General features: G+C 49.4%; 2 protein-coding genes across 2 annotated transcripts; both read right to left on the bottom strand.

Annotated features, from left to right (window-relative positions):
• Positions 1 to 755: 755 nt before the first annotated feature.
• Positions 756 to 5959, bottom strand: pdzk1ip1 (PDZK1 interacting protein 1). The gene is made up of 5 exons (XM_020657261.3): positions 4920 to 5959; positions 2990 to 3110; positions 2779 to 2844; positions 1853 to 1924; positions 756 to 1235 (listed from the first exon to the last, which is right to left on the bottom strand). Exons 1-5 carry the CDS (start codon positions 4984 to 4986, stop codon positions 1166 to 1168), a joined length of 396 nt encoding a protein of 131 aa, XP_020512917.1. The 5' UTR covers positions 4987 to 5959; the 3' UTR covers positions 756 to 1165.
• An 845-nt stretch (positions 5960 to 6804) lies between these two features.
• Positions 6805 to 23119, bottom strand: nwd1 (NACHT and WD repeat domain containing 1). Its single transcript, XM_065956266.1, has 19 exons — positions 22987 to 23119; positions 22500 to 22585; positions 20803 to 20919; positions 20169 to 20523; positions 18776 to 20090; positions 17951 to 18154; positions 17728 to 17881; positions 17133 to 17250; positions 16630 to 16794; positions 16289 to 16486; positions 16087 to 16209; positions 15811 to 16010; positions 15385 to 15666; positions 13888 to 14014; positions 13400 to 13548; positions 12318 to 12591; positions 8540 to 9093; positions 8339 to 8444; positions 6805 to 7226 (listed from the first exon to the last, which is right to left on the bottom strand). The coding sequence occupies exons 1-19, from the start codon at positions 23117 to 23119 to the stop codon at positions 6916 to 6918; spliced, it is 4971 nt and encodes a 1656-aa protein (XP_065812338.1). The 3' UTR covers positions 6805 to 6915.
• Between the last annotated feature and the right edge of the window lie 4462 nt (positions 23120 to 27581).

Here is a 27581-nt window from a genome sequence, read left to right as displayed (position 1 = left end):
ACTGTTTTTACAGGCAGTGAACTAACCACAGACGCTCCGCTGTCCGACTTTTTTTACAGGCAGTGAACTCACCACAGATGCTCTGCTTCCGACTTTTTTTTACAGGCAGTGAACTAACCACAGACACTCCGCATTCCCACTGTTTTTACAGGCGGTGAACTAACCACAGACACTCCGCTGTCCCACTGTTTTTACAGGCAGTGAACTAACCACAGACACTCCGCATTCCCACTGTTTTTACAGGCAGTGAACTAACCACAGACACTCCGCTGTCCCACTGTTTTTACAGGCAGTGAACTAACCACAGACACTCCGCATTCCCACTGTTTTTACAGGCGGTGAACTAACCACAGACAATCCGCTGTCCCACTGTTTTTACAGGCAGTGAACTAACCACAGACACTCCGCATTCCCACTGTTTTTACAGGCGGTGAACTAACCACAGACACTCCGCATTCCCACTGTTTTTACAGGCGGTGAACTAACCACAGACACTCCGCATTCCCACTGTTTTTACAGGCGGTGAACTAACCACAGACACTCTGCTGTCCCACTGTTTTTACAGGCAGTGAACTAACCACAGACACTCCGCTGTCCCACTGTTTTTACAGGCAGTGAACTAACCACAGACACTGAAGTGTCCCACTGTCCTTAAACACACCAAACTAACAGCTGTTTTTCAGTTAAATGTTGTGATTAATAATTAATGGCAGACGTTTTGTTTCATGGATCAGTAATGAGAGTCGACTCAGCACTTTGTTAGAAAAGATCATTTATTACTCAGCTCACAGATCACCTGACAGACGACCTCGTGTTTTATCACCTGGTCGTCTGCGAGGAGAAGAGAGCGAGAAAAACAAACAACAGTAACAGGTCATCATCTTTAAAATCATCTCTGTGATTCTTCTAAATGAGTTTTGTCTGCGCTTCAAGATGAAAAATCAGAGAAACAAACATTTAAAGAAGATATTTCAACATGGCGGATATCTGACGTTCTGTACAGTAAGCTCCGCCCACCTGGGACAACAGGTACAATGAAACAAAGACATAATTTTAACAAAAAGACAATTTCATTTTTATTTTTTTTGCAGGACGTGTTGTAGTGAAGTTTCGATTTTGTGAAGGGTTGGAGAGGACATCAGCCAATAGGATCGCTGCAGCACGGTCACATGGAGGTCACCTTTTCCTCTGTGTTTTCAAACGCGTGGTTGTTGAAGGCGTTCCTGTCGTCGTTCCTGATCGACCGAAAACACACACGAGGTGAGGAGATAAGGTGTGCACAATCATAAAAATCACTTTTATGTGACGTCACCTTTTTATTTATGATGTCAGCGCTCTCTAATGTTTTGAGTTTGGACTGCAGTACTCATTTTGAACACCAGGTGTCAGAGTTACTTACTGCTCCTTTAAACTCTCATTTAAGGATCCAAATCCAAAGAGTTAAAGACAGGGTTGGCCATTTTGGAAAAACTAGCATGATTTTGAAAGTAGCATTCCCTCAGTGCTCTGTCTGCCATCTCAGCTCATCTCTGTCATTGTGTAGAAACTCCGTCGTCTCATGTCTCATTCAGCGGTCAGTAAACTCACAGTATAAACAAGAGGTAGAGCAGGGAGACAGGGAGGCGTCTGATTGGTTCATCAGATTGGTACCTCGTGGCAGACATTGGTTGAAGTTTTTACAGACTTACAAACTGATACAGATGATGGATTTTCTTTGTTCCTGTTTCAGAGAACATGAGTTATTAATGTCTGTCAGGACCTAAAGACAATTTACACCAGAATCTGAAGAAGTGGAGGAAATGACCAACCCTGACTTTAAATAAATAAAACAACCTGTGTCTGATGTTCCTACCTGACCAGGTCCAGAGTGATCTCGTAGATGTTTTCTGTCTCGGACTCTTCCTGTCTCATTTCCGTTTTCCTCCTGCAGAAACATCGGAACACATTCACATGTAGACGCTGTAGGTACCAGATGTGCTCGGGGTCCTGCGCCTGCTGGTGACGTCACTCAATGTGATCGGCACCAAAACGACATTAAAAAACGTAAAAAAGACTAAAAGACTGTGTACATGATTTTCATCCCACAATCCATTGCAAATTATATCGTGTCTTCTTAAGAGTAACTTTTGTCGTTGTTATAGTTTTTATACCGTTAGTAAGTGTTGTACTGTCTTGTAGTTTGTATAAATATAAGCTACATAGGGCGGCTGTGGCTCAGTTGGTAGTGTCGTCGCCTCTCAACCGGAAGGTTGAGGGTTCAATCCCCAGCTGGCCAACATGTCTGATGTGTCCTTAGGCAAGACACTTCACCCTGAATTGCTCCCGCTGCTTCGGTGGCGGTGTATGAATGGATAAGTTACTTCTGATGGATGATACTACATAGTGACGACTACCATCAGTGTGTGAATGGGTGGGTGTGACCTGCAGTGTAAAAACATTTTGAGTAGTCAGAAGACGCTATATAAGCTCAAGTCCATTTACCATTCACTGCGGCATGACGAGGATATTAGGCTAGTACATTTCCTGTTAGCTAGCCTGCTAGCGGGACTTATCTGTTGGCATACGGCGCAGAGGGGCAGTACACATTGCCATGGTAACAGCAGGCTTAACCAATCAGAAACACTCTATGATCGTGGGAAGCGTAGTACTATGCCTCGTTATCGCAAATAAAATTTCATATTGTATGATGTCACTAGCAGGCGCAGGACGGCGAGCACATCTGGTACCTACAGCGTCATCAATCAGCTGTTAAAGCAGGAAGTGATCTGGTGTTCGTACCTGACCAGGTCCAGACTCGTCTCATACGAGTTTTCTTCAGTCACTGCCTCAGCCGAACTCTTTTTCCTGCATAAACATGTGAAGAGTTCATGAGATGACCTCCAGTGTAAGGGGGGGGGGGGGAATGACATCATTGACAATTTGACTTGGCGTTCAGTTGAAGGTTGAGGAAAGATGTAATGACCTCCCTGCTCTTCACAGTTTCACTCACCTGCCGGACTCGTCACACCACGCCTTCTTCATCAGGAAGACGACGAAGGTGAGGAAGAGGAACCCGACGAGGGCGATGATCCCGGTGAGCCACTGAGGGAGCAGACGCTCGCTGGGCTGAACTGAGACAACAACAAAGAAATCAAAGTTTATATCATCTCTGAAACCGACAAATAACAGAAACTGTTTTAGTGGCACTCCAGAACACCCTCATGTAGGTTTTCAAAATAAAAGCCCGCTGGGAGACGGGCGTTCAGCTCGTTATTTCATAAGCTCTGTAGAGTACAGGGGGCGCTGTGCTCTCGCTCAGGTCGCCTGTGATACATCTCACCAGGGTTTAGACGTTAACAGAACTCAAAGTTAGCAGAAGTTAAAGTTTCCAGTAAACTCTACGTTTAAAAATACATTTAAAAAATAATGCTGTTTTGTTGCTATATTTTTAGTGAATATGAGTTTAATTTTTTATTTAAAGGTGACATATTCTCCTCCTCTTCTTCAGTTTAAATAAGTCTCAGAGCTCCTCAAAACATGTGTGTGAAGTTTGTTGTTCTAAATCCACTCTGATCCTGTATTTGATCATGTCTATAAACCCCTCTATTTCAGCCCTGCTCAGAACAGGCTGTTTCTGTGTCTGTACCTTTAAATATGTAAATGAGCTGTGTCTGACCACGCCCCCTCTCTGGAAGGGCTTGGGTGTACTCGGTCTTTTCTCGCTCCATGTCTTATTGTTTACGGTGAGAAGGCAGACTCAGAGGGCAGAACAAACACCTAGCTGTGGGAGTGTCACCCACCTGGGGGAGGGGCTACTGCCCTTTGTGATGTCATGAAGGGAAAATCTCCAAACAGCCTGTTTGAGCACACATTTTCTGAAAAGTGGAGCAGGCAGAAGATGGAGAGGATGGACTTTTCTCATCATTGGGGGGTTTATAGACGGACTAGAGACACATGTTAGAGCTAGAGGAACATGGAGAAGTGGATTTTAGAGAATGTGTGACCCCCCTTTAATGAACATTTGTGTGTAGGGAAAAAAGATCTTCAGACAGATAAAAAGCAGCAGGTTTTATTTTTGACCTCTGTTGTTAGAGGGCTAATAAAGCTGTATAAAAAAAGCTCTATTATGATATTAACAGGAACGAGTACTTCCTCATGGGCTCTTTATTCTCAGAGTGAATTATTAACCAACAAGCACTTAAGTGAGTCAGAAAGTCAACAGATCGTGTTTACGGGTTCAGAATGACTGAAGTCTAATATCGCCCCTGACGCCCAGCCTCCATCATCAGACTGTCGTCCCCACAACCACCGCCTTCCTCGTTCATGCACGGCCTGCTCAGCGGAGAGGACGAGTGGACAACAGGAACGAGAGCAACACAAAGGAGAAATCACTCCTGCATATGATCACATCTGTTCTTTAGTAAAGCGTCTTGTTATGAATATACAAATAATGAATGATTGATTATATTTATTAACATCAATGTGTGTGTGTGTGTGTGTGTGTGTGTGTGTGTGTGTGTGTGTGTGTGTGTGTGTGTGTGTGTGTGTGTGTGTGTGTGTGTGTGTGTGTGTGTGTGTGTGTGTGTGTGTTTGTCTTTGTGATGGGAGACAGCTCTCTACAATGTTTTGATTTCAGACTGCAGTACCCATTTCAAACACTAGGCTGCTCCTTTAAATAAAGATTATCATTCAAACCATTTGAGGTGAAGTTCATTTTTAACATAATTTATTGTCATGCTCCTCTGTGTTGTACTTCAGTCTCATACCAGTTTGTATTTAAAAGTTTAAAGTTTAATGTTTGATCTTTAAACCAGATTTAGATTCCATGTCTGTGCACACGCCCCCTCTGACTCGACGCACAGCGAGGTGTTTTTAGCTGATAATCTGACCGACTGATTAGCTGTAGAAATGTGGATTTAAAGAGTTTGTAAAGGTCGTACCTGTCTGCGCCGTCACCGCCCCGACCGTCATCAACAAGCAGGAAATGACCACACCGAGTTTCTCCATCGCTGCGTCTGATCGGACCGATGAAAAACAAAAAGATTTCTTTTTTAAACGTTGAAAGACAAACAGCAGAATGTCCAGCTCCAGAGTGTGTGAGCTGATCTGACAGCAGAGAGTAAGTGTGTGTCTCAGGTGTTGTCAGGTGTAACCGGAGGTCAGCACACATCTGTTAATGTTTGACTCAGAGTCACAAAGCTTACAGTGATCCACAGGAAACACCTTTATCTGCTCGCCCAGCGCTATGCCTCCCCCTCCTCTGCTGGGACTCCATGTTTACTCAGCAGCTCTATCAGGGTTAAGAGGAGATCCATGAAGCCCAACCCGTTACAGACTTTCTGTTTCAGTCGGGGTACTGAACGGGCTTTAAGGAGTACATGTTATCTTAATGACTTCCAGTCTGGTTTCAGGAGGAAACCCCGTACAGTCTCCACGAAGGTCTTAAATGACATCATCAACTTCAGCCACGTTCCACCAAGCGGTCTGTTACAGTTCGGTACGGTAAACCCTGATCGAGCTTCAATTCCACAACTAAACGTTCCCTTACCCCCGAAGCAGAGTCAGCTGGATAGCGATAGCATTGTCAGCTACGTAATAGCATGACATCATAGCAGTGCAATAAATTCAACGAAGGAGGAGGCGCCATTAGCCTAGCTGTTAGTGCGCTCGCGCCCCATGTACGGAGGCAGTAGTCCTCCGTACATGGAGTAGGTTCAAATCCGACTTGTGGCTCCTTTCCCGCATGTCATTCCCCTCTCTCTCTCTGTCGGTATCTGTCTCTATGCACGGCCTTATCTCTCTATAAAGCTCGATGAAGAAGAAGAAGGAGACGCCCAGCAGAGGTCAGCACCTCCGAGGTCGTCCATGAGGCGGAGTCGCAAAAGAACAAAAACAGTGATTCTCTATACGGTTTATTTAAACATGGCGGGTTTTGTGTTTGTCCTTTATTACCGCTTTCAAGCGGAAAGTGACGATTCTTTCGACCAATCAACGGATTGCGTCTAGCAGTCTCTAAAAAATTCTTCTAAAAGATGTCAGTCTGGTGTGAGATGCTAAAAAAACTCAAATTTATCTGATCTCTCATTTCAGCCTCTGCCTGTCTCTTTAAGGCCCCGCCTCCCAACTTGCCCACTTTCCTCTGATTGGCCAGCTCTGTTTGCAGTCCAAGTGAAATTTGTAGTGAGCTTTCTGGTGGGCGTGTCCTTGAATGAGCTTCCTGGTGGGCGTGTCCTTGAATGAGCTTCCTGGTGGGCGTGTCCTACAGCTTTGCTCAATGCTTAGCTCTGATACGTCGGCACAACCCGACGTCAGGTTCTAGTCTCGCCCAAGTTTCTCGTTCAGAGCAGCAGGAAACCACGCCCAGAGAGAACGCCAACAACTGTGTATGATGTGTTTAAAACACTCTGTCCAGATGTTTGTATTTAAAGATGTTCCTCTGAACTCTCCTCTTGAATCTTGAAGAGAAGCCTCTGAATAGTTTGTGTTTCTTCTCTCATGACGGCAGCTGTGTTTGGTTTAGAGTCCAGATCATCTCCAACCTCCTCTGACACATCGTCCATCTTTACTCTGAATATGTTTCAAACTTAAAATGTGAAAATGTGCCATGGCACCAACAACTCTTATATTTATATTTATATTTATATTTATATTTATATTTATATTTATATTTAAATTTAAATTTATATTTATATTTATATTTATATTTATATTTAAATTTATATTTATATTTATATTTACATTTATATTTATATTTATATTTATATTTATATTTATATTTAAATTTATATTTAAATTTATATTTATATTTAAATTTATATTTACGTTACAAACTAAAGTTTTTGGACGTGAGGATAAATGTAATTTTATAAACGAGGGTCAGTGTTATAACCTCAGGGCCTCTTAAGGTCCCGGAGCCCCAGTTTGGGCCTCACTGTCCTACAGTATGAGACAGGCGGGGGAGGGGTTGGCTTTGAGCATGCTCATGAGGTTCAGGTTGAACTGGGCGGGGTTAAAGTCCTGCAGGTCGGACTCGGAGCTCCGCAGAGCGCCCCCCTTCTTCTCTCTGGAGGTGACTCTGTACTGAGCCTTCACGTTCCTCAGAGGGTTCCAGTCCGGACCGACGTGATCCGGACACCCAAACACCTCCCTGATGACCACGCCCCCGCGAGTCAACGCCACGAAGCCGTTCCTGAACGTCACCATCCTGACCACCGGGGAGTAGACGTACTGGACGTACAGAAGGTTACCTGAGAGCGCGGAGAGAGACACAAACATGCATCAAAGAACACCATTTCCCATCAACCCACAGAACAGCACAGGAAGTGGTTAGTTCAGTGTCTGTTATAACAGTGGGGCATTCAAGTGTCTGTGGTGAGTTTAGGGTCTGTAATAAGAGTGGGAAAGTTAGCTATCTGTGGTTAGTTCAATGACTGCTGTTACAAAGGAAAAGTCCAGAGTCTGTGGTTAGTTCAGTGTCCGCTTTAAGTTTGGGACGTTTGAGTGTCTGCGGTGAGTTCAATGCCTGTTACTACGTGGGACATTTGACCACCTGTGGTTAGTTCAGTGCATGTTAAAAAAGTAGGACATTTGACCACCTTGTGGCAGGTTAACAGGGAGTAGATGGGGAGGAGGCAGTTGAACATAAGTGGTGAGTTCAACGTCTGTAAACAACATTTGGAAATTGTATTGTCAGTTTTATTTTAGTGTCTGTAACAAAAGTGAAACATTGACTGCTTGTGATGAAGTTCAATGCCTGTTACAACAGTAGGACATTTGACCACCTGTGGTAGGTTGATTGTAGGTGATAATGGGACAGTTGAACATTAGTGGTGAGTTCAAAGTCTGTAACAACATTTGTAAATTCCAGTGTCTGTTTGTTTAGTGTCTGTAACAGAAGTGGGACATTTGAGTGTCTACGATGAGTTCAGTGTCTGTAAAAAAAAAAAAAGGAGGAAAGTCCAGTGTTTGTGGTTAGTTTAGTGTCCACTTTAAGGTTGGGACATTTGAGTGTCTGCAGTGAGTTCAGTTACTTTAGAAACAGTGGGAAAGTTTAGTGACTGTGGTTAGTTCAATGCCTGACACAACTGTAAGACATTTGACCACCTCTGGTTATTTGACTGTCCTTAATTTTGGGACAGTTGAACATTAGTGGTGAGTTCAACGTCTGTAAAAGCATTTGGAAATTCCAGTGTCTGTTAGTTTAATGTCTGTGACAAAAGTGGGATATTAGACTGTCTGTGATGAGTTCAGTGTCTGTAACAACAGTGGGACAGTCCAGTGTTTGTGGTCAGTCCAGGATCTATTGAGTGGCAGTGATTTTAACTTGAGAGAACTTCCTCTTTTAATAACCTGTCCGTACCTGAAGCAACGTCCCACACTTTGACCGTTCTGTCCTGAGATCCTGTGAAGACGAATTTATCGCTCTCAGAGAAAGCAGCCGAGAGGACGCCCTCGAAGAAAAAACCCTAAAAAAACACAGAAATATTGATTGATGTCTCATTTTTAGTCTGTATTGAATTCAAACCAGATGCAGTTATGAACGGCAGTATTTAGTTCTGACCTTGAACTCCATGGTGTGGTCGAGGACCGGTGGGTTCAGGGCCCACAGCCTCTGGACGGCGTCCTCGGAGCCCACCAGGGCGTGAGTCCCCCAGTTACTGACGGTCACACACGTCACCCTGCTGTGGTGATTCTCCAGGTCTGAGCTGCTGCTGCTGCTGAAGTCGAGCAGCTTCACCTCGCCGCAGCTCGTCCCGTAGAGCAGCCGGCGGTCGGGCAGCAGCGCCATGGAGGACAGGGGGGCGTGCAGGAGGGACAGGGGGGACGTCTGCAGGGGTCCCTCCACCATGGGGAAGCTGTCTCTGCTGGTGATCTCAAACAGACACACCGAGTCCTCGTAGGCTACCGCCATGTGTTTCTCCTGAGAGCTGACGGCGAGGCAGAGCACGCCGCTCAGGCTCTCTGGGGGGGGGATGCAGAGCGTCTCCTGGGGGAGCGCTAACGGGAAGATCAGGACGGTGCCGGTGGTCAGACCGCAGAACAGCAGCCGTTTGTGCTGAGCCACGTCCAGACAGCAGACCTGAGCCGAGACCGCAAAACGCTCCGACAGAGAACCTGCAGAGAGACAGGAGGAGGAGGAGGGGTCAGAGGTCAGCAGGAGGAGACACCAGGGGGAGGGGTCAGAGGTCAGCAGGAGGAGACACCAGGGGGAGGGGTCAGAGGTCAGCAGGAGGAGACACCAGGGGGAGGGGTCAGAGGTCAGCAGGAGGAGACACCAGGGGGAGGGGTCAGAGGTCAGCAGGAGGAGACACCAGGGGGAGGGGTCAGAGGTCAGCAGGAGGAGACACCAGGAGGAGACACCAGGAGGAGACACAAGGAGGAGACACCAGGAGGAGACACCAGGAGGAGACACAAAGAGGAGACACCAGGGAGAGACACCAGGAGGAGACACCAGGTGGAGACACAAGGAGGAGACACCAGGGGGAGACACAAGGAGGAGACACCAGGAGGAGACACCCGAGGAGACACCAGGAGGAGACACAAAGAGGAGACACCAGGGAGAGACACAAGGAGGAGACACCAGGGAGAGACACAAGGAGGAGACACCAGGGGGAGACACAAGGAGGAGACACCAGGGAGAGACACCAGGAGGAGACACCAGGAGGAGACACAAGGAGGAGACACCAGAGACACCAGGGGGAGACACCAGGAGGAGACACCAGGAGGAGGGGTCAGAGGTCAGCAGGAGGAGACACCAGGGGGAGGGGTCAGAGGTCAGCAGGAGGAGACACCAGGGAGAGACACCAGGGGGAGACACAAGGAGGAGACACCAGGAGGAGACACCAGGAGGAGACACAAAGAGGAGACACCAGGGAGAGACACAAGGAGGAGACACCAGGAGGAGACACCAGGAGGAGACACCAGGTGGAGACACAAGGAGGAGACACCAGGTGGAGACACAAGGAGGAGACACCAGGAGGAGACACCAGGAGGAGACACCAGGTGGAGACACAAGGAGGAGACACCAGAAGGAGACACAAGGAGGAGACACCAGGGAGAGACACCAGGTGGAGACACCAGGAGGAGACACAAGGAGGAGACACCAGGAGGAGACACCAGGAGGAGACACAAAGAGGAGACACCAGGGAGAGACACCAGGTGGAGACACAAGGAGGAGGCACCAGGAGGAGACACCAGGAGGAGACACCAGGTGGAGACACAAGGAGGAGACACCAGGGGGAGACACAAGGAGGAGACACCAGGAGGAGACACCAGGAGGAGACACAAGGAGGAGACAGCAGGAGGAGACACCAGGAGGAGACACAAAGAGGAGACACCAGGGAGAGACACCAGGAGGAGACACCAGGTGGAGACACAAGGAGGAGACACCAGGGGGAGACACAAGGAGGAGACACCAGGAGGAGACACCCGAGGAGACACCAGGAGGAGACACAAAGAGGAGACACCAGGGAGAGACACAAGGAGGAGACACCAGGGAGAGACACCAGGGGGAGACACAAGGAGGAGACACCAGGGAGAGACACCAGGAGGAGACACCAGGGAGAGACACCAGGAGGAGACACCAGGTGGAGACACAAGGAGGAGACACCAGGGGGAGACACAAGGAGGAGACACCAGGAGGAGACACCCGAGGAGACACCAGGAGGAGACACAAAGAGGAGACACCAGGGAGAGACACAAGGAGGAGACACCAGGGAGAGACACCAGGGGGAGACACAAGGAGGAGACACCAGGGAGAGACACCAGGAGGAGACACCAGGAGGAGACACAAGGAGGAGACACCAGAGACACCAGGGGGAGACACCAGGAGGAGACACCAGGAGGAGACACCCTAAGAAGACACAAGGAGAAGACACCAGGAGGAGACACCCGAGGAGACACAAGGAGGAGACACCAGGGAGAGACACCAGGAGGAGACACCAGGAGGAGACACCCTAAGAAGACACAAGGAGGAGACACCAGGGGGAGACACAAGGAGGAGACACAAAGAGGAGACACCAGGAGGAGACACCAGGGGGAGAGACCAGAGGAGACACAAGGAGGAGACACCAAGAGGAGACACCAGGGGGAGACACAAGGGAGAGACACCAGGGAGAGACACCATGAGGAGACACAAAGAGGAGACACCAGGGAGAGACACCAGGGGGAGACACAAGGAGGAGACACCAGGAGGAGACACCCGAGGAGACACAAGGAGGAGACACCAGGGAGAGACACCAGGAGGAGACACCAGGAGGAGACACAAGGAGGAGACACCAGAAGGAGACACCAGGAGGAGACACCAGGGAGAGACACCAGGAGGAGACACCAGGAGGAGACACCAGAAGGAGACACCAGAAGGAGACACCAGGAGGAGACAGCAGGAGGAGACACCAGGAGGAGACACAAGGAGGAGACACCAGAAGGAGACACCAGAAGGAGACAGCAGGAGGAGACACCAGGAGGAGACACCAGGAGGAGACACAAGGAGGAGACACCAGAAGGAGACACCAGGGGGAGACACCAGGGAGAGACACCAGGAGGAGACATCCGAGGAGACACAAGGAGGAGACACCAGGGAGAGACACCAGGAGGAGACAGCAGGAGGAGACACCAGGAGGAGACACAAGGAGGAGACACCAGAAGGAGACACCAGGGGGAGACACAAGGAGGAGACACCAGGAGGAGACACAAAGAGGAGACACCAGAAGGAGACACCAGAAGGAGACACCAGGAGGAGACAGCAGGAGGAGACACCAGGAGGAGACACAAGGAGGAGACACCAGAAGGAGACACCAGGGGGAGACACCAGGGAGAGACACCAGGAGGAGACACCAGGAGGAGACAGCAGGAGGAGACACCAGGAGGAGACACAAGGAGGAGACACCAGAAGGAGACACCAGAAGGAGACACCAGGAGGAGACAGCAGGAGGAGACACCAGGAGGAGACACAAGGAGGAGACACCAGAAGGAGACACCAGGGGGAGACACCAGGGAGAGACACCAGGAGGAGACATCCGAGGAGACACAAGGAGGAGACACCCGGGAGAGACACCAGGAAGAGACAGCAGGAGGAGACACCAGGAGGAGACACAAGGAGGAGACAGCAGGAGGAGACACCAGGAGGAGACACAAGGAGGAGACACCAGAAGGAGACACCAGGGGGAGACACAAGGAGGAGACACCAGAAGGAGACACCAGGGGGAGACACCAGGGAGAGACACCAGGAGGAGACAGCAGGAGGAGACACCAGGAGGAGACACCAGGAGGAGACACCAGGAGGAGACACCAGGAGGAGACATTCTGATATTGGGATGGGGACGTCTTGCAGCTCTGACTTGTGAGGTTGTTCCAGCCGATGACCTCCATCTGGTTTTGCTGCCTGACGTAGAAAACTCGCTCTGCGTCTTTAGTGAGGGCGACGTGGGCGGAGCCTGCAGGGATGTGGGCGGTTGGTTTGTGGCGCTCGTCGTATTTCAGACTCCACAGGTGAACACAGGCGGCAGCCGAGGAGGCGGAAACCACGACGCCTTTGTGCAGAACCACAGACGTTACTGGAGCGTCTGAACCACAGAGAGAGTCCAACAACGAACCCGTGGTCACCGACCAGATCTGAAGAAGACACAAACACATGAGCGTCTGTACACACAGAGTTACACACTCACAACAAGGTTCTTCAGAGTCTTCCTCACTGTGCAGCAGCTGGATTAGATCTACCTGGGACACACCTGGAGAGTCTTTAAATGTGGATCAGGTCGAACCATTCAGCAGAAGTTCATTAGAGTTTGAAGTTCCTGATTTACATTTTATAATGTGTAGTGGCAACTTCACTCAAACAAAAACCCTCCAGCCACTTCCTGCAGGACTAGAAGCTTCTGACTCGTAGGCACATTTTTAAATAATCCAAAGATGAAAAGATTTAAAGTGACAAAAAAAAAAGATTTATTCCTCAAAAAATTGCAGGTTACAAAATAAGCTCTTAGAAATATCACTCGTTTACTAAAAGAAAACTTCTCGGATTTGACCAAAAACTAAAATCAGAAAACTGTTGCTCCTCGTCCTGCTCGGTAGAGCGCCTTCTCACCTGAGTGTTTATTCACCTGTACCCACATGGCAATTTACACCAATTAGCTGCACTTTACGACAGCAGGAACACTTTGCAGCAGCAGGACTTCTAATCACACAGATCTACTGTAAACACATTATGTTTCAATACGTGATAAATATAAAAAAATTCAATTAATTCTAAAATTCAAAAGCAAAAACTCTATTAAGTATAAACTTGTTCTGCAGCTGCAAGGCAAGTTTTCCCTTCCTCTTTTATATCATTTTAGCAACAGTAAACAACCTTCAGTAACTGCATTGCATCCCTTCCTGTCTTAATCTCCACATGTCGTGTTTCTCTGTTTTTAGTTTGTACTCGTATGAGTTGGTCGGCGGCTCCAGAGGCGATCAGTCGGCAGTCGGATGAGATGCAGGCGGACAGAACAGCGTCGTCGTGTTGGAGGTCGAGGAATCTGTCCACAGAGTCTCTGTCGATGTTAAACAGGCTCAGAGTGCGATCAGCGCCTGCAGAGGAGACGGTTAACAACAATTTTAATTCACTAAGTCGAAATAACAAAAAAACTGAGTTCCTGTTGTCCAGTAGATCTCTAAAGCTTCATGTGATGGAGCAAAGCACGGAGGAGGAGGTGATTAAAGTCTGAACAAACAAAAGAGCGATAAACTTCAAACTAAAAGCACTCAGAATCAGACGCTGATGGAGAGAGGTGTCACAGAGGGAGGAGCTTCAAGAAAATCTAAAACACAGCTCTGTGTTTGAAATGCTCTGAGTCAATCTTAGACCGTCTATATTTATAAGAATGAATCAGACAGTCGGTTAGATTCTGTGACTGGAGACAGTTTTACCTGCTATCAGAATCTTTTCATCCTCAGTGACTGACAGCAGAGAAGGAACCAGAGGAAACTCACAGACGCTGTGTTTCCCCGTCTGTGAAATCTGCACACAGAGAGGAAAAGATAAACACTCTGTTTCCTCCAAACAACACGGACAGTTATCAACCCTGAGTTTAAACGTTTTAAATCAACATTATGTAGGGGTTGGGTTTGGTGCTTTGGCGCCCCCCAAAGGTTTCTGAGTGCAACTGCACGTTCATAAGACACAGTGATGTTACGCCTCTCGATCAGAGATGACGTGCATCTGTTGACTTATTCATCAAACCTCAGACAGAACTCCAGTTAGACGACTTCCTGCAGCCGATGAAGCTGCTAAACATGAAACAACGACAACACCGCTAACGATACATGCTAACGCTACATCTCAATCTGTTCTGAATAATATCTGCAGGGATGAACACTCTGCTTCTCGCTCGCCCTCTTTCCTCTCTCTCTCTCTCTCTCTCTGTCTCACTCTCTCCTCTCACTCTCTTTCTTTCTCTCTCTCTCTCCCACTCTCTCCTCTCACTCTCTCTCTTTCTCTCTCTCTCTCTCTCTCTGTCTCTCTCTCTCACTCTCTGTCTCTCTCTCTCTCTTTCTCTCTCTCTCTGTCTCTCTCTCACTCTCTCTCACTCGCTCTCTTTCTCTCTCTTTCTCTCTCTCTCACTCGCTCTCTGTCTCTCTCTCTCACTCTCTCCTCTCACTCTCTCTCTTTCTCTCTCTCTCTCTCCCACTCTCTCCTCTCACTCTCTCTCTTTCTCTCTCTCTCTCTCTCTCTCTCTCCTCTCACTCTCTCTCTCTCTCTCTCACTCTCTTCTCTCACTCTCTCTCTTTCTCTCTCTCTCACTTTCTCGCTCTTTCACTCTCTCTCTGTCTCTCTCTCTCTTTCTCTCTCTCTCTGTCTCTCTCTCTCTCTTTCTCTCTCTCTCTGTCTCACTCTCTCCTCTCACTCTCTCTCTTTCTCTCTCTCTCTCTCCCACTCTCTCCTCTCACTCTCTCTCTTTCTCTCTCTCTCCTCTCACTCTCTCTCTCTCTCTCTCTCACTCTCTTCTCTCACTCTCTCTCTTTCTCTCTCTCTCACTTTCTCGCTCTTTCACTCTCTCTCTGTCTCTCTCTCTCTCTTTCTCTCTCTCTCTGTCTCTCTCTCACTCTCTCTCTCTCTCTCTCTTTCTCTCTCTCTCACTCGCTCTCTTTCTCTCTCTCACTCACTTTCTCGCTCTTTCTCTCTGTCTCTCTCTCTCACTCACTCTCTCGCTCGCCCGCTCACTCTCTCTGTCTCTCTCTCTCTCTCTCTTCCTCTCAGTCGTCGTATCAAACAGTACAGAGGCTGGCTGCTTGATCGCCTGCTGCTAAAGTTACATAGTGCTGAAAACAGGCGAGCGGGGCGCTCTGTGGACACGAGAGAGAGACGCCATCCTCCCTGTTGGAGGTTATTGTTCTTTAAGATCGACTTTAAAAGATTCTTTAAACACATTCAGTGTCAGTTTGACTCCCCTGATAGAGAAGTCCTTCTTCAGAAACCAGGAACACTTTCCCTCGTTTAGGTAACGTTACAGACTTCACAGGAGTCACTCGTCTCGGGGAGGTGACCAGCTGAGTCTGCAGAGCCGGCGCCCCGCTTAAAGGGTTAAATACTCTGACCCGTCCAGAGTCGCTCAGAGAAACCACAGAATCCTCCAGAACTCCCAGAACCAGCAAGCCGCCATCACTGCTGCTGAGGAGGTCGGAGCCGTCCAGACGCCACGCCTTCACCTGAGACAACAACAACAACAACAACAACAACAACAACAACAACAACACAAACACACAAGAGTCAGGAATGCAAACCTCTGCGGATCAGCAGGTTACATTTTAGTCCAATCACAGGCTCTACGTGGCGGCAGGAAGTAGTCACACCTGTTTGTTGGTGTAAACAAACATCAGCTGTTTGGAAACGTGGAGGTGTGATGTCGAAGGGGCGGAGTCAACAGGCATCGCCTCCTGGATGCAGAGCAGCTGTTTGCCACTCGTTAGGCTCCACCTCCTCAGAGAGCCGTCAGCGGCCAATGAGAGGCAGTGGGCGGAGCTTTCGAGCACTTTGACAGACAAAACTGCGCCTAAATAAAACACGTTATTAATCAATTATTATTATCTTTCATTTATAAATAATATGTTTTGATCCTTCAGAATAACCTGTGTGTCCGATCAGGGAGTAGACGAGCTGTTGGTCAGCGAGGCTCCACACCGCTATCACGCCATCGTCTGAACCTGTGACCAGAAGCTCCGCCTCCACACTGAGGTCCAGACAGAGAACACCTGAAGACACAAGAACAGGTGACACGCCTCACACACACACACACACACTCAACAGGATCAGAGAGTGAGATCTACTGACCTCCCTGAAGTCCAGTCAGAGTGTGCTGCAGCGCCCCCCCTGGCTGCTGCAGGAAGCTGCACTTAGGGATGAGGATCGGCTCCGGACACGTTAGTAACCACTCTTCACATTGGCTGCAGAGTCGGCCAATCACAGAGGGGAAAGGCTTGGCCAAGGAGCAGAGTCTGGCTAAGAGCTCGGTGTAGAACAGAGACATATCTGAAAGCAAATATGTGAGACGAGTTTCACCGTTTCAAACAAAGCTTCAGAGACAACAACAACACTCACATCGTCGTCATGGTAACGGCCACTCTTTTTTTTAAAGATGATAAAATCTGTTTCGCTGACACAGACTTACTGACCCATGTGACCCTCCAGGAAGTCCAGACTGGGTTTGATGAGGACCAGAGTGTCCCGAATCAGTCTGGTCTCAGTGCAGTCCATGTACTGGGAGCACTGGTCCAGGTCCTGGATCACACTGGACACCCCGCACACCCTGCTCTTGCAGAACAGCCACTCTGCACTGCCTGAAAAAAAACACACAACATTTACAACACAAAAGTTGAGAGCAGTTATTGGACTTGAGAAGGTAGGCGGTTGTACCTAAAAAGCCTCTGCATGTTTCTAATAAGCTCCACAAGCAGAGATTAGAATTTAGACTGCAGTACCCATTTTAAACACTAGGGGTCAGAGATACATACTGCTGCTTTAATGATTTCAGTTTTCATTTCCTGTCTGTCACATACCTCCAGATGTGTTGACTGTGATTAACCCAATTTTATTGTTTTCCTTGTCAGTTTAAAATATTTTACATTTATTACTTTTTTTCTACTTTAAATAAATTTTATCAGATTTATCATCTCACCTATTACTACTTGTCGTAGTTCGTCCCACAGGCCGGCGTGCAGCAGGTGATACGGCAGCTCCTGGAGCTTCCTGACGTTAGCCAATTCAGGACCGAACCACAGTGGCTGGGGTGGGACCTGTGACACCAGACGGCCAATCAAAAAGTCTCCTTGGACAGACAGAAAATCACTGCCAATGACGGGTAACAGTGAAGTAAAGTCTTTCTCAAGTGAAAGTACTAAAAAATGAGCTTTGAAGTATACTATTAGTGTGGTACGACAATGAGTCACCAAGTGGTTAATCTCCTGGAGAGCAGGAATATCCTTAGTAAAAAACAAACATGGACACTGACCTGTATTTTGCACCTTTTGTACTTTTTGTGTTGTTTTTTTTGTTATTTTGTTTATATTTAAGATTTTATTTTTTATATTGTAATAGCTTCTTATTCTGTATTATTTAAGTTGTTGCTAGTTCTGCTTTATTTCCTTGTTAATTGTTTAGCACCAATACACCAAGTCAAATTCCTTAATAAACCCTGATTCTGATTCTGATTCTGTGTTAATGGTTAAGCAGACTGGTCTCCTGCTGGTTTCCATCAGAGGATCAGGTCGTACCTTTCTGTCGGAGAGGAGCAGTGACAGACCAGGCAGAGCCACCGGCTTCAGTTTCCCCGACCACCGACCCAGGAAGTACTCTGCCAGGACCCTCAGGCTCCGCCCCCTTCGCTCTGATGTCAGATACCGAGCTGAAACCACCTCGCAGAGACGCCTGCACACACTCATGTTACTCAGACATCTGACCTCCGAGCTGACAGTCAATGTTCATGTTTTTGTTTACCTATTGTTGACGGCGATGGTGGCGACTCCGTTGGTCCAGCGCTCCTCCAGCTGATCCTCGAGGTCCCATCTTAGTCGAGCCCAGAGGAGGGGGGGCAGCCGGATCAATGAGGGTGTCGGAGGGAAGGAGTGACTGTACACCTCAGTGATGACATCATCGTCCAGGGACATGACATCACGCAGTTCAGCCTCCAGTAGACCCTCCCTGAAGAGACGAAACCTCAATTTGTGTTTTTCGACTTCAGAAAATGTTTTTTAAGATTTGAAGGATTAATATTGTTACAATTGTCATACTGACATAAAAGTTCTGGTTTAACAACAAATAACTAAACAATGCAAACTCTGATAATGCTCTTCCCGTTGGTTGGTGCTGGAGCCGATCTCAACTGTCATTGGTCGAGAGGCGGGGTTACACCCTGGACTGGTCACCAGCCAATCACAGAGCTGACATATGGAGACAGACAACCAGCCACCTCCTCACAGAGAGACTCCCGTCAGACGGGGATTCAAACCAGGAACCTCCTCACAGAGAGACTCCTGACAGACGGGGATTCAAACCAGGAACCTCCACACAGAGAGACTCCCGTCAGACGGGGATTCAAACCAGGAACCTCCTCACAGAGAGACTCCCGTCAGACGGGTATTCAAACCAGGAACCTCCTCACAGAGAGACTCCCGTCAGACGGGGATTCAAACCAGGAACCTCCTCACAGAGAGACTCCCGACAGACGGGGATTCAAACCAGGAACCTCCACACAGACCCAAACTGTACCCAGTTTAAAAATACTGCAGTACCCCTTTAAGATACCGATTCCATGCCCCTTACCTTGCGAGAGTGATGTATCCTAAGGCTCCACCCACCAGTTCTTTCCCGTGTTTGTCCTCAAGCATCAGCAGGAGCTGTGACATCATTTCCTGTGTGCTCGCTCCCAGGTGTGTGTGTGTGAGCGGGGTGAAGGACGTCCAGCGTTTGGCCGCGGACAGAATCAGTTTGAGGTGCAGCGGACAGCCGGTGGCATCGAAGCTGTGCAGCGCGGCGTCACTCTGCTCGGGGGTCAGGGTTCGCCGAGAGGCTCGCAGGTACGACTCCATCACCTGTTTCCCCTCGACGTGAGACAAACGCTCCACCGCGAAGAAACTCTCCAAAGTCTGCAGCTTCAGCCGCATGTTGGCGAACACCTCGCTGTTGGTTTCCATGGAGACCACCAGGTGGATGTTGGGCGGGAGGTCGGCGGGGAGCCAGTAAAGTTTGTGGGCGTGATGTTGGTCTGACAGCTGATCCAGAGCGTCCAGGACGACCAGCACCGTGTTCCCCCGCCGTGAGACATCAGCGAGGACGTTTCTGAAGAACCGCGACAAGTCCAGGTGAGCGCTGGCCGTCGGCGGGGAGGGAGGCGGAGCCAAACCACACGCCAAGCAGATCTGGAGGCAGACGCTGCGGAGGACGTGGTCGATGTCCGGTCTCTGAGGATGGTGAGCTGAGAGCATCCTGTTCACCACCACCGCCCCGCCCTCCAGGACGCCACGCATCTCCTGCACCAGTTTGCACAGCAGCGCCGTCGTCCCCATCCCGGCGGCGCCGTGCACCACCAGCGGGCCATGGGGGACGTTGGTCCTCTCCCACATGGCGAGGCAGAGTTTACCCAGAAGGCCCTCCCTGCCACGGAGACCTCCGCACAGCTCGCTGGTCACGGCAGCGTGACGCCCGAACTCCTCGATCAACCAATCCGGGACTTCCTCCTTCTTGTCCGTGATCTTTCCCCAAACCTTCCTCCTCCTCCCGTCCACCAACGTCTCCACCGCCGCTCCGACCCTCGCCTTCATCTGAGAAACGAACTGCTCGCAGACGGCGTCCAGGTACTGAGCATGCTCCTTGCGTTTGGGGTCGACGCCTCCTTTGCTGAGCTCCACGCAGTGCAGGTTCAGGATCTTCTGCGACGAGGCGTAGAGGCGGGCCTTCAGGGCACCGAGGAGTCCCTGAGCTTCCGCGTCCAGCAGCCCGTCGGCGTTCAGGTCCATGTACTTGGCAAGACGTTTGGGGCCGTCCCTCGCTCTCTGGCGAGGAATCTCTCGGACAAAGAGCAAAGCGGACTGATCGCCGGCGTCCTGGAACAAACCGTGCTCGAACTCTCGATCTGTGACTGCGGACCAGAAGAGGAAGACGCTCAGATTTCTAAGACTTTTAAGAAACAAAGACAAACCGTGTGATCGTCTCTGACCTGATGTGTAGAAGTTCTGTTTCTGCTCGGCTGTGATGTCACCGGCTGACTCTGCGGCGGCGGCAGCCGAGCGTAGGAGCCGCAACAGTTGATTCTCTGTGAAACGCCACGAGAGGACATCTTTGTCCCGCCGTGGCCCGCTCTCAGGTCTGAGGTCACCGAAGTAGGGGAAGTGAGCCGCGATCGGCTGGAGGACGTAGGCGGGCGGGACGGCGTTGTCGTCCTTTAAGAACCACCGGCTCAGCTGCGTGATGCCTTCAGGGTCTTTGGAGAGTTTGGACAACAGAGCTTCAAAGTGTTTCTCTGGGATGAGGCGAGGGAGAGCTCGGTGGCCGTACCGGTTCCCCAGCAGAGCCTTGAGAGCCCGACGCAGGGAAATAAAGAGAAGAAGAAGAAGAAGAAGAAGAAGAGTGAGTCTGTGCTTCCATGTTTACCAAAGGGGCAGATATTATAAGATTAGTCTTCTTTCTGCTCCTTTTCATTCAAAATTTTAGATTTTATGTTTGTTTGTTTTTCTTAACTTTATTGTTTGTTTGAATGAAATAAAATGTACAAATAAAAAAGCAATATAAACAAATACAAATAAAAGGGGCGGAGTTATCTTCATATAACGTTTCACAAATTTCAGACTCACGATGAAGGCGGGTCCGGCTGAGATCCTCTGACAGTTCTGGATCTCCTGCAGAAAGACCTCGCAGGCCTCGTGGTCTCCAGACGAGACGCTCCGGATCCCCCATCGCAGATCCACCACCTAAAACAGGAAGTGACCTCACTCGTCAATGAGGAGGTGTTTACTCACCGTGCACTCAAAGGTTTATGTTTAAAAAAAATAAATCTGGGAAGGTTGACGCCATAAAGACGATCGCTCTGCCCCGTTTTCCTTTTATCTGGCTAAGTCGACCCCGTGTTAGAAAGGTGACCTCGTCGTCTGGAAGCTGTCAGAATATCTACACACCTTTAAAGGTTTAACATGCCACATTTTAAACTTTAAATATATCGCTGAGTAACGTCTTTCTAATAAACAAGTGAAGTCAACCCTGCCACCACCATGTGGGGGGGAAATGACAGACAGCCCCGCCCACTCAGGGACGCTGTAAGTAAAGGCGTGATGGCATTTTGTTTCACGGAGCATGAACAAAGTTTTTAGAAAATATTTTCTTTGGCTTAAAAAGTCAAAGATGAGATGAACATCGCTGCTCTCCGTCTCACAGACACTTGGGGGTGAAGTAGGAAGAGAGGGGCGGGGCATGTGTGGGAGGGGGAACCGAGGGATGAAGGAGGTGTGTCTAAAGATGGCTTAAAGGAGGAACACTGAGGGAGGGGCGGTGCGCTGAAGGGACGCCGTTGTTTTGGTTTTGAGCTAATGTGCGACATCTACTGTGAAAGACGTGTACTGTAGTGATGTGAAAAGCAGTTCTTTTCAGTGTACTGAATCAGTAGAATCAGTTCAGTAAAGTGATTCGTTCAAATGATTCGTTCACCGAATCGTTCAGTACTTCTCTGCAGCTCTGTCTGTGAATCAGAATTTAATAAACTGAAACACGGCCGAACGTTTAGTTCTGCTTGTTGGTGGTGAATACTAAACCAATGAGCTGAGAATTTAGTTGGATAAAGCCACAGTTTGCAAACTGAAAGCTGCTAAAACAATCACATTTATTTTCCCCGACCGTTCTGTTCAGAACGTTCAGTTACACAAATCACTCACTGACTGTCTGACTGAGAGGAAGAGAGAGAGGAGGAGCTCTCGTTCAGTTCGTTCACTGAACGTACTGAGAGGGAGAGAGAGACTCAGAGCCTATTGTTTTTTATCTTTTGAGTTTTTTTTAATTGCACTGTAATTTATGTTTCTCACTTTTATTTTTTATTGTTTTCATTTTATCTAATTAAAAATAATTAATAACCTAATATTTATTTGCGTACATCTTTTATTTGCGTAGTGAAACCTAAAATATGAAAAACGGGTGGTGAAAGTGATTGTGTGTACTGATTCTGAACGGGAGCTCTGAGTCTCTCTCTCCCTCTCAGTTTGTTCAGTGATTCACGTCGGAGCTCTCGTTCAGTTCGTTCACTGAACGTACTGTGAACGGGAGCTTTGAGACACGAGACGGAAGAGAGGAGAGCGCAACTGAAATTGAGAAATGAACGACTCTTTTTAGTAAGTGATTCAGTTCGTTCACCCAGATGATTCATTCGTTTTGAACGAATCGTTCATGACCGACACATCACTAGTGTACTGCACCTTTAAGAACTGCATCCTAAACTTCACTGTTTCTGCGTTATAACATGTTTTAGAAAGAAACCAATGTGTTAGAAATAAATAAAATAACTGACCTCAAACACCAGCCCCAGGCCGCGACAGAAAGTAAGGACTTCTGGGTAAGCTTTCTCCAGCAGGGCTTTCCTCTCGCTGCTCATATCTGACCAGAGAGCAGAGAGACGAGTCAGACTTACAGAAGTAAAGTTTTGGTTATATTCTATATTTCAGATCGCAGTGAGCGTTTTAAGATAAAGGTGATAATCCCAGAACAGTGACGCTCTAAACCTCAGAAGATATACTCGGCCTGTTTCTGAAAAAAACATTTTAGATCCTTACTTTATGTCAAAATAAAAGCTTGCAGCAAGTAAGTACTCTCAGCTCAAGACAGTACGTTTCAAAATAAAAGCATGACAATTTGTATTTTTTAAATGTGAACTAATGTTGATTAAAAATGTGTTTAATTGTGATTTGGTTTTTTTTAACGGTAAAAAAATTCTATTTCCTATTTTGTGTATTTACACATTTGTATGGATCAGTCCGTTAACAGCGTTTGAATCTGACCTGTGAATGTGGAGCTGATGAACACTCGGATCATGTTGGAGCTGCTCCTCGTCTTCTGAGCTCCGTCCGTCCGTCCTCTCAGGACGTCCTGCAGGCTGATGCCTCCTCCTGCTGCGGGATGCTCCTCCATCATCCTCCTCTACACTCGTCTGTTGCTCACTCTCTCATCTGCTTTTTCAATACGCTGCCCGTTGGTTTCCTCAGAGAGTTTCCTCCAAGACAACCGGTTCTCCCACATGACCTGCTCCTCCACCTGTGGTACACCTGTCCTCTTCCTGCTCCTCTACATATCTGATCAGACATTAAGGAAACATGCTATGTTGAAGTGCTGGCTTCTCTGACAACAATGCAGCAGCCAGTATGTCCTCCTTCTAACTTTAGATTCTGCTCCTGAATGCTCTGGATTTGTTTGGACCAGAGAAGGTAGGCGCTTTTAAGACCCCCCCCCCCCCCCACACACGGAGGGGCATCCACTCTAGAGAGGGGGAGGGGGGGGAGACAGCTCTCTATGATGTTTAGAATTTAGACTGCAGTACCCATTTTAAACACTAGGGGTCAGAGTTACATACTGCTCCTTTAAACATTTTCACCAACTAAAGAGTAAACAAACAAAGCTGGATTAAAAATTTAAATCAAAAAGTCTGAACATTAGCCAGTCATGCTCAGAGCTTCTTTATTTTATTTTGAAAAGCTGGTATTGCAGCTTTCTCTTCCTCCTTATTTCTATGCTAAGCCGGTTTAAACACCTTCCTGTGTAGTCTTCAAACTCTAAGATCACCTGCTGACTGTTGGCTGAGAGGATTTGAGAAACGATTGTGAAATGAATGAGCGCTTTAGTATTTTTACAAACACTATACCTGCTCAGCGTTGGGACTCACCTGAGTGTTTACTAAGCGGGGCCTCTGGGAGTGCGGGGCCCCCCGGGGGGCCGTCACTCACAGCTGCAGCTCGAAGCTAATTACACTGAAGACGAGGACGAGGATGATGAAAACGAGGATAACAAAACGACCGAGGAGCAGAGAGACATCTGCTCACGACCGAGGACACAAACACAAACACAAACACGAGTCGGGTTCAGAGGATTTAAGACTTCTGAGAAATACAAAACAAACAGTAAATAAGATAACGTTAGTTTGACTTCACAAAGGAAGACGCTGTCACGCTGTCACCACATCAGTTGGGATTTTAAAATGATTAAAGAATAATATGTAGTTGGTGCCTGAAGAAGAGGGTTACTCCTGGATCAAACGGACGGGTACCAGACTTTACCTCTCAAGTCCTCGCCCGCATGTAGGCCTTTATTTATGTTTTGCGCGCGTCACCTTTTCTGTACATTTTGACCCTTTCAGCGTCTTAGGTAACTGAAAACTCTGTTTTACTAAAGGGGCCGTCTGTTCCTGCAGGGGGCGCTGGAGTCCCATCGATGACGCTCCCCCGTCGTTCCTGCAGGGGGCGCTGGAGTCCCATTGATGACGTCCCCCGTCTGTTCCTGCAGGGGGCGCTGGAGTCCCATCGATGGCGTCCCCCGTCTGTTCCTGCAGGGGGCGCTGGAGTCCCATTGATGACGTCCCCCGTCTGTTCCTGCAGGGGGCGCTGGAGTCCCATTGATGACGTCCCCCGTCTGTTCCTGCAGGGGGCGCTGGAGTCCCATCGATGGTGTCCCCCGTCTGTTCCTGCAGGGGGCGCTGGAGTCCCATTGATGACGTCCCCCGTCTGTTCCTGCAGGGGGCGCTGGAGTCCCATCGATGGCGTCCCCTGTCTGTTCCTGCAGGGGGCGCTGGAGTCCCATCGATGGCTTCCCTCGTCTGTTCCTGCAGGGGGCGCTGGAGTCCCATCGATGGCGGTCTCCATGCTGGAAATGCTGTCTCAGTCTAACTTTTCAGTCAACCTAACGACAGGCTGAGAGCTGGAGCTGAGGCGGGTTTTAAACCTCCTGACAAACCGTTACACCGCGCCCACCTGTCAATCAGGTCAGCTACACGCCTTATTGTGAATAACTCTTATCCTTCATCAAATCAAAACTGATGAGTCATCAAAACATTCACCCCCCGTACAGTGCTGTGTCCATCCAGACATGAGCTAATCACACCTATTTGGTTTTTTGAACCAGGCTGTAAACATGTTCATCTCTGCTGTAAAAACAGGCTTTTAGAATGGGTGTGTATGTGACTTCCTGTGCTTCTGCAGCCAGCCTCTAGTGACACTCAGGAACTTGCAGGATTTTTTCACCTGAGCACCAGCTTCATTTTTCAAACTGGAGGTTTCTGCTTGGTGCTAACGTTTCTAACTGACTTTTAACATGCTCAAGCGTTTTTGGGTTTTCATGTGGATGAAGATGTTTTTGAGAACTGAGTGTGTAGACGGATTCTTTTTTAAGAGGAAGTTGGGAAGCAAATACATTTCTGCTGCTAAAGCGAGAGGTTACTGTTTGTAGATGTTTCTGATATCTCCCTGAGGTGTTTTCTAATCTCTCAAACCGCAGAAGAGAGTTGTTTTGTTGTTTCTTCTTCTCTTTAAACCTTCAGGCTGTTTTTCTTAGTTGTTGTCCTGCAGCTCTCAGAGGACGTTACATCAGAGACCTCCTCTCTGCTCACCTCACTCGTTCTCCCATCAGTCTGCATGAAACCTCCTCGCTCACCGCCGCCTGCTTCACCCTTTCCTGCTGATGATCCCCATAATGCTGGATGCCCAAACTCCAGGGGGGCGGGGCCTGTTGTTGTCATTAAGATTCTGAATCACAGCAAATTTTTACTTTTGACCCTGCTCCTTTTCTTCTGAACACTGTGCTGCTTCTGTGTCCTCTCTCTCCTCCTCCTCCTCCTCCTCTCTCTCCTCCTCCTCTCTCTCCTCCTCTCCCTCCTCCTCCTCCCTCTCCTCTTCCTCCTCCCTCTCCTCCCCCCTCTCCTCCTCTCCCTCCTCCCTCTCCTCCTCCCTCTCCTCTCCTCCCCTCTCCTCCTCTCTCTCCTCCTCCTCCTCTCCCTCTCCTCCTCCCCCCTCTCCTCCTCCCCCTCTCCTCCTCTCCTTCCTCTCTCCTCCTCCCTCTCCTCCTCCTCCCTCTCCTCGCTCCTCCTCCTCTCCCTCCCCTCTCTCTCCTCCTCTTCCTCCTCCTCTCTCCTCCTCTTCCTCCTCTCCCCTCCTCCTCCTCTCCCTCCTCCCTCTCCTCCTCCTCTCTCTCCTCCCCTCTCCTCCTCTCTTTCCTCCTCCTCCCTCTCCTCCTCCTCTCTCTCCTCCTCCTCTCTCTCCTCCTCTTCCTCCTCTCCCTCTCCTCCTCCTCTCTCTCCTCCTCTTCCTCCTCTCCCTCGCCTCCTCCTCTCTCTCCTCCTCCTCTCTCTCCTCCTCTCCCTCCTCCTCCTCCCTCTCCTCTCCCTCCTCCTCTTCCTCCTCCTCCCTGTCCTCCTCCTTCCTCTCCTCACTCCTCCTCTCCCTCCCCTCTCTCTCCTCCTCTTCCTCCACTCCCTCTCTCCTCCTCCTCCCCTCTCCTCCTCTCTCCCCCTCTTCCTCCTCCTCTCTCCTCCTCTTCCTCCACTCCCTCTCTCCTCCTCTTCCTCCTCTCTCTCCTCCTCTTCCTCCTCTCCCTCTCCTCCTCCTCTCTCTCCTCCTCTTCCTCCTCTCCCTCGCCTCCTCCTCTCTCTCCTCCTCCTCTCTCTCCTCCCTCTCCTCTCCCCTCTCCTCCTCCCTGTCCTCCTCCTCCCTCTCCTCGCTCCTCCTCTCCTTCCCCTCTCTCTCCTCCTTTCCCCCTCCTCTTCCTCCTCCTCCCCCCTCTCCTCCTCTCCCTCCTCTCTCCTCCTCCCTCTCTCTCCTCCTCCCCCCTCTCCTCCTCTCCCTCCTCTCTCCCTCTCCTCGCTCCTCCTCCTCTCCCTCCTCCTCCTCCTCCTCCCTCTCCTCGCTCCTCTTCCTCCTCTCCCTCTCTCCTCCTCCCTCTCCTCTCCCCTCTCTCCTCCTCTCTCTCCTCCTCCCCCCTCTCCTCCTCTCCCCTCTCTCCTCCTCCCCCCTCTCCTCGCTCCTCCTCCTCTCCCTCCCCCTCTTCCTCCTCCTCTCTCCTCCTCCTCCCTCTCCTCTTCCTCCACTCCCTCTCTCCTCCTCCTCCTCCCTCTCCTCCTCCCTCTCCTCTTCCTCCTCTCCCTCGCCTCCTCCTCTCTCTCCTCCTCCTCTCTCTCCTCCCTCTCCTCTCCCCTCTCCTCCTCCCTGTCCTCCTCCTCCCTCTTCCTCCTCCTCTCTCCTCCCTCTCCTCGCTCCTCTTCTCCCTCTCCTCTTCCTCCACTCCCTCTCTCCTCCTCCTCCCTCTCCTCGCTCCTCTTCCTCCTCCTCCTCTTCCTCCACTCCCTCTCTCCTCCTCCTCTCCTCTTCCTTCACTCCCTCTCTCCTCTTCCTCCTCCTCCCTCTCCTCTTCCTTCACTCCCTCTCTCCCCCTCTTCCTCCTCCTCTCTCTCCCTCAACTCCCTCTCTCCTCTTCCCTCTCCTCTTCCTCCACTCCCTCTCTCCTCTTCCCTCTCTTCCTCCCTCTCCTCTTCCTCCACTCCCTCTCCCCCTCTTCCTCCTCCTCCCTCTCCTCTTCCTCCACTCCCTCTCTCCTCTTCCCTCTCCTCTTCCTCCAC

Source organism: Labrus bergylta, chromosome 6 (assembly GCF_963930695.1).
Source record: "Labrus bergylta chromosome 6, fLabBer1.1, whole genome shotgun sequence".
NCBI lineage: Eukaryota > Metazoa > Chordata > Actinopteri > Labriformes > Labridae > Labrus > Labrus bergylta.
Note: the sequence above shows the minus strand (reverse complement) of the source record. Positions and strands in the feature narration are given on the sequence as shown.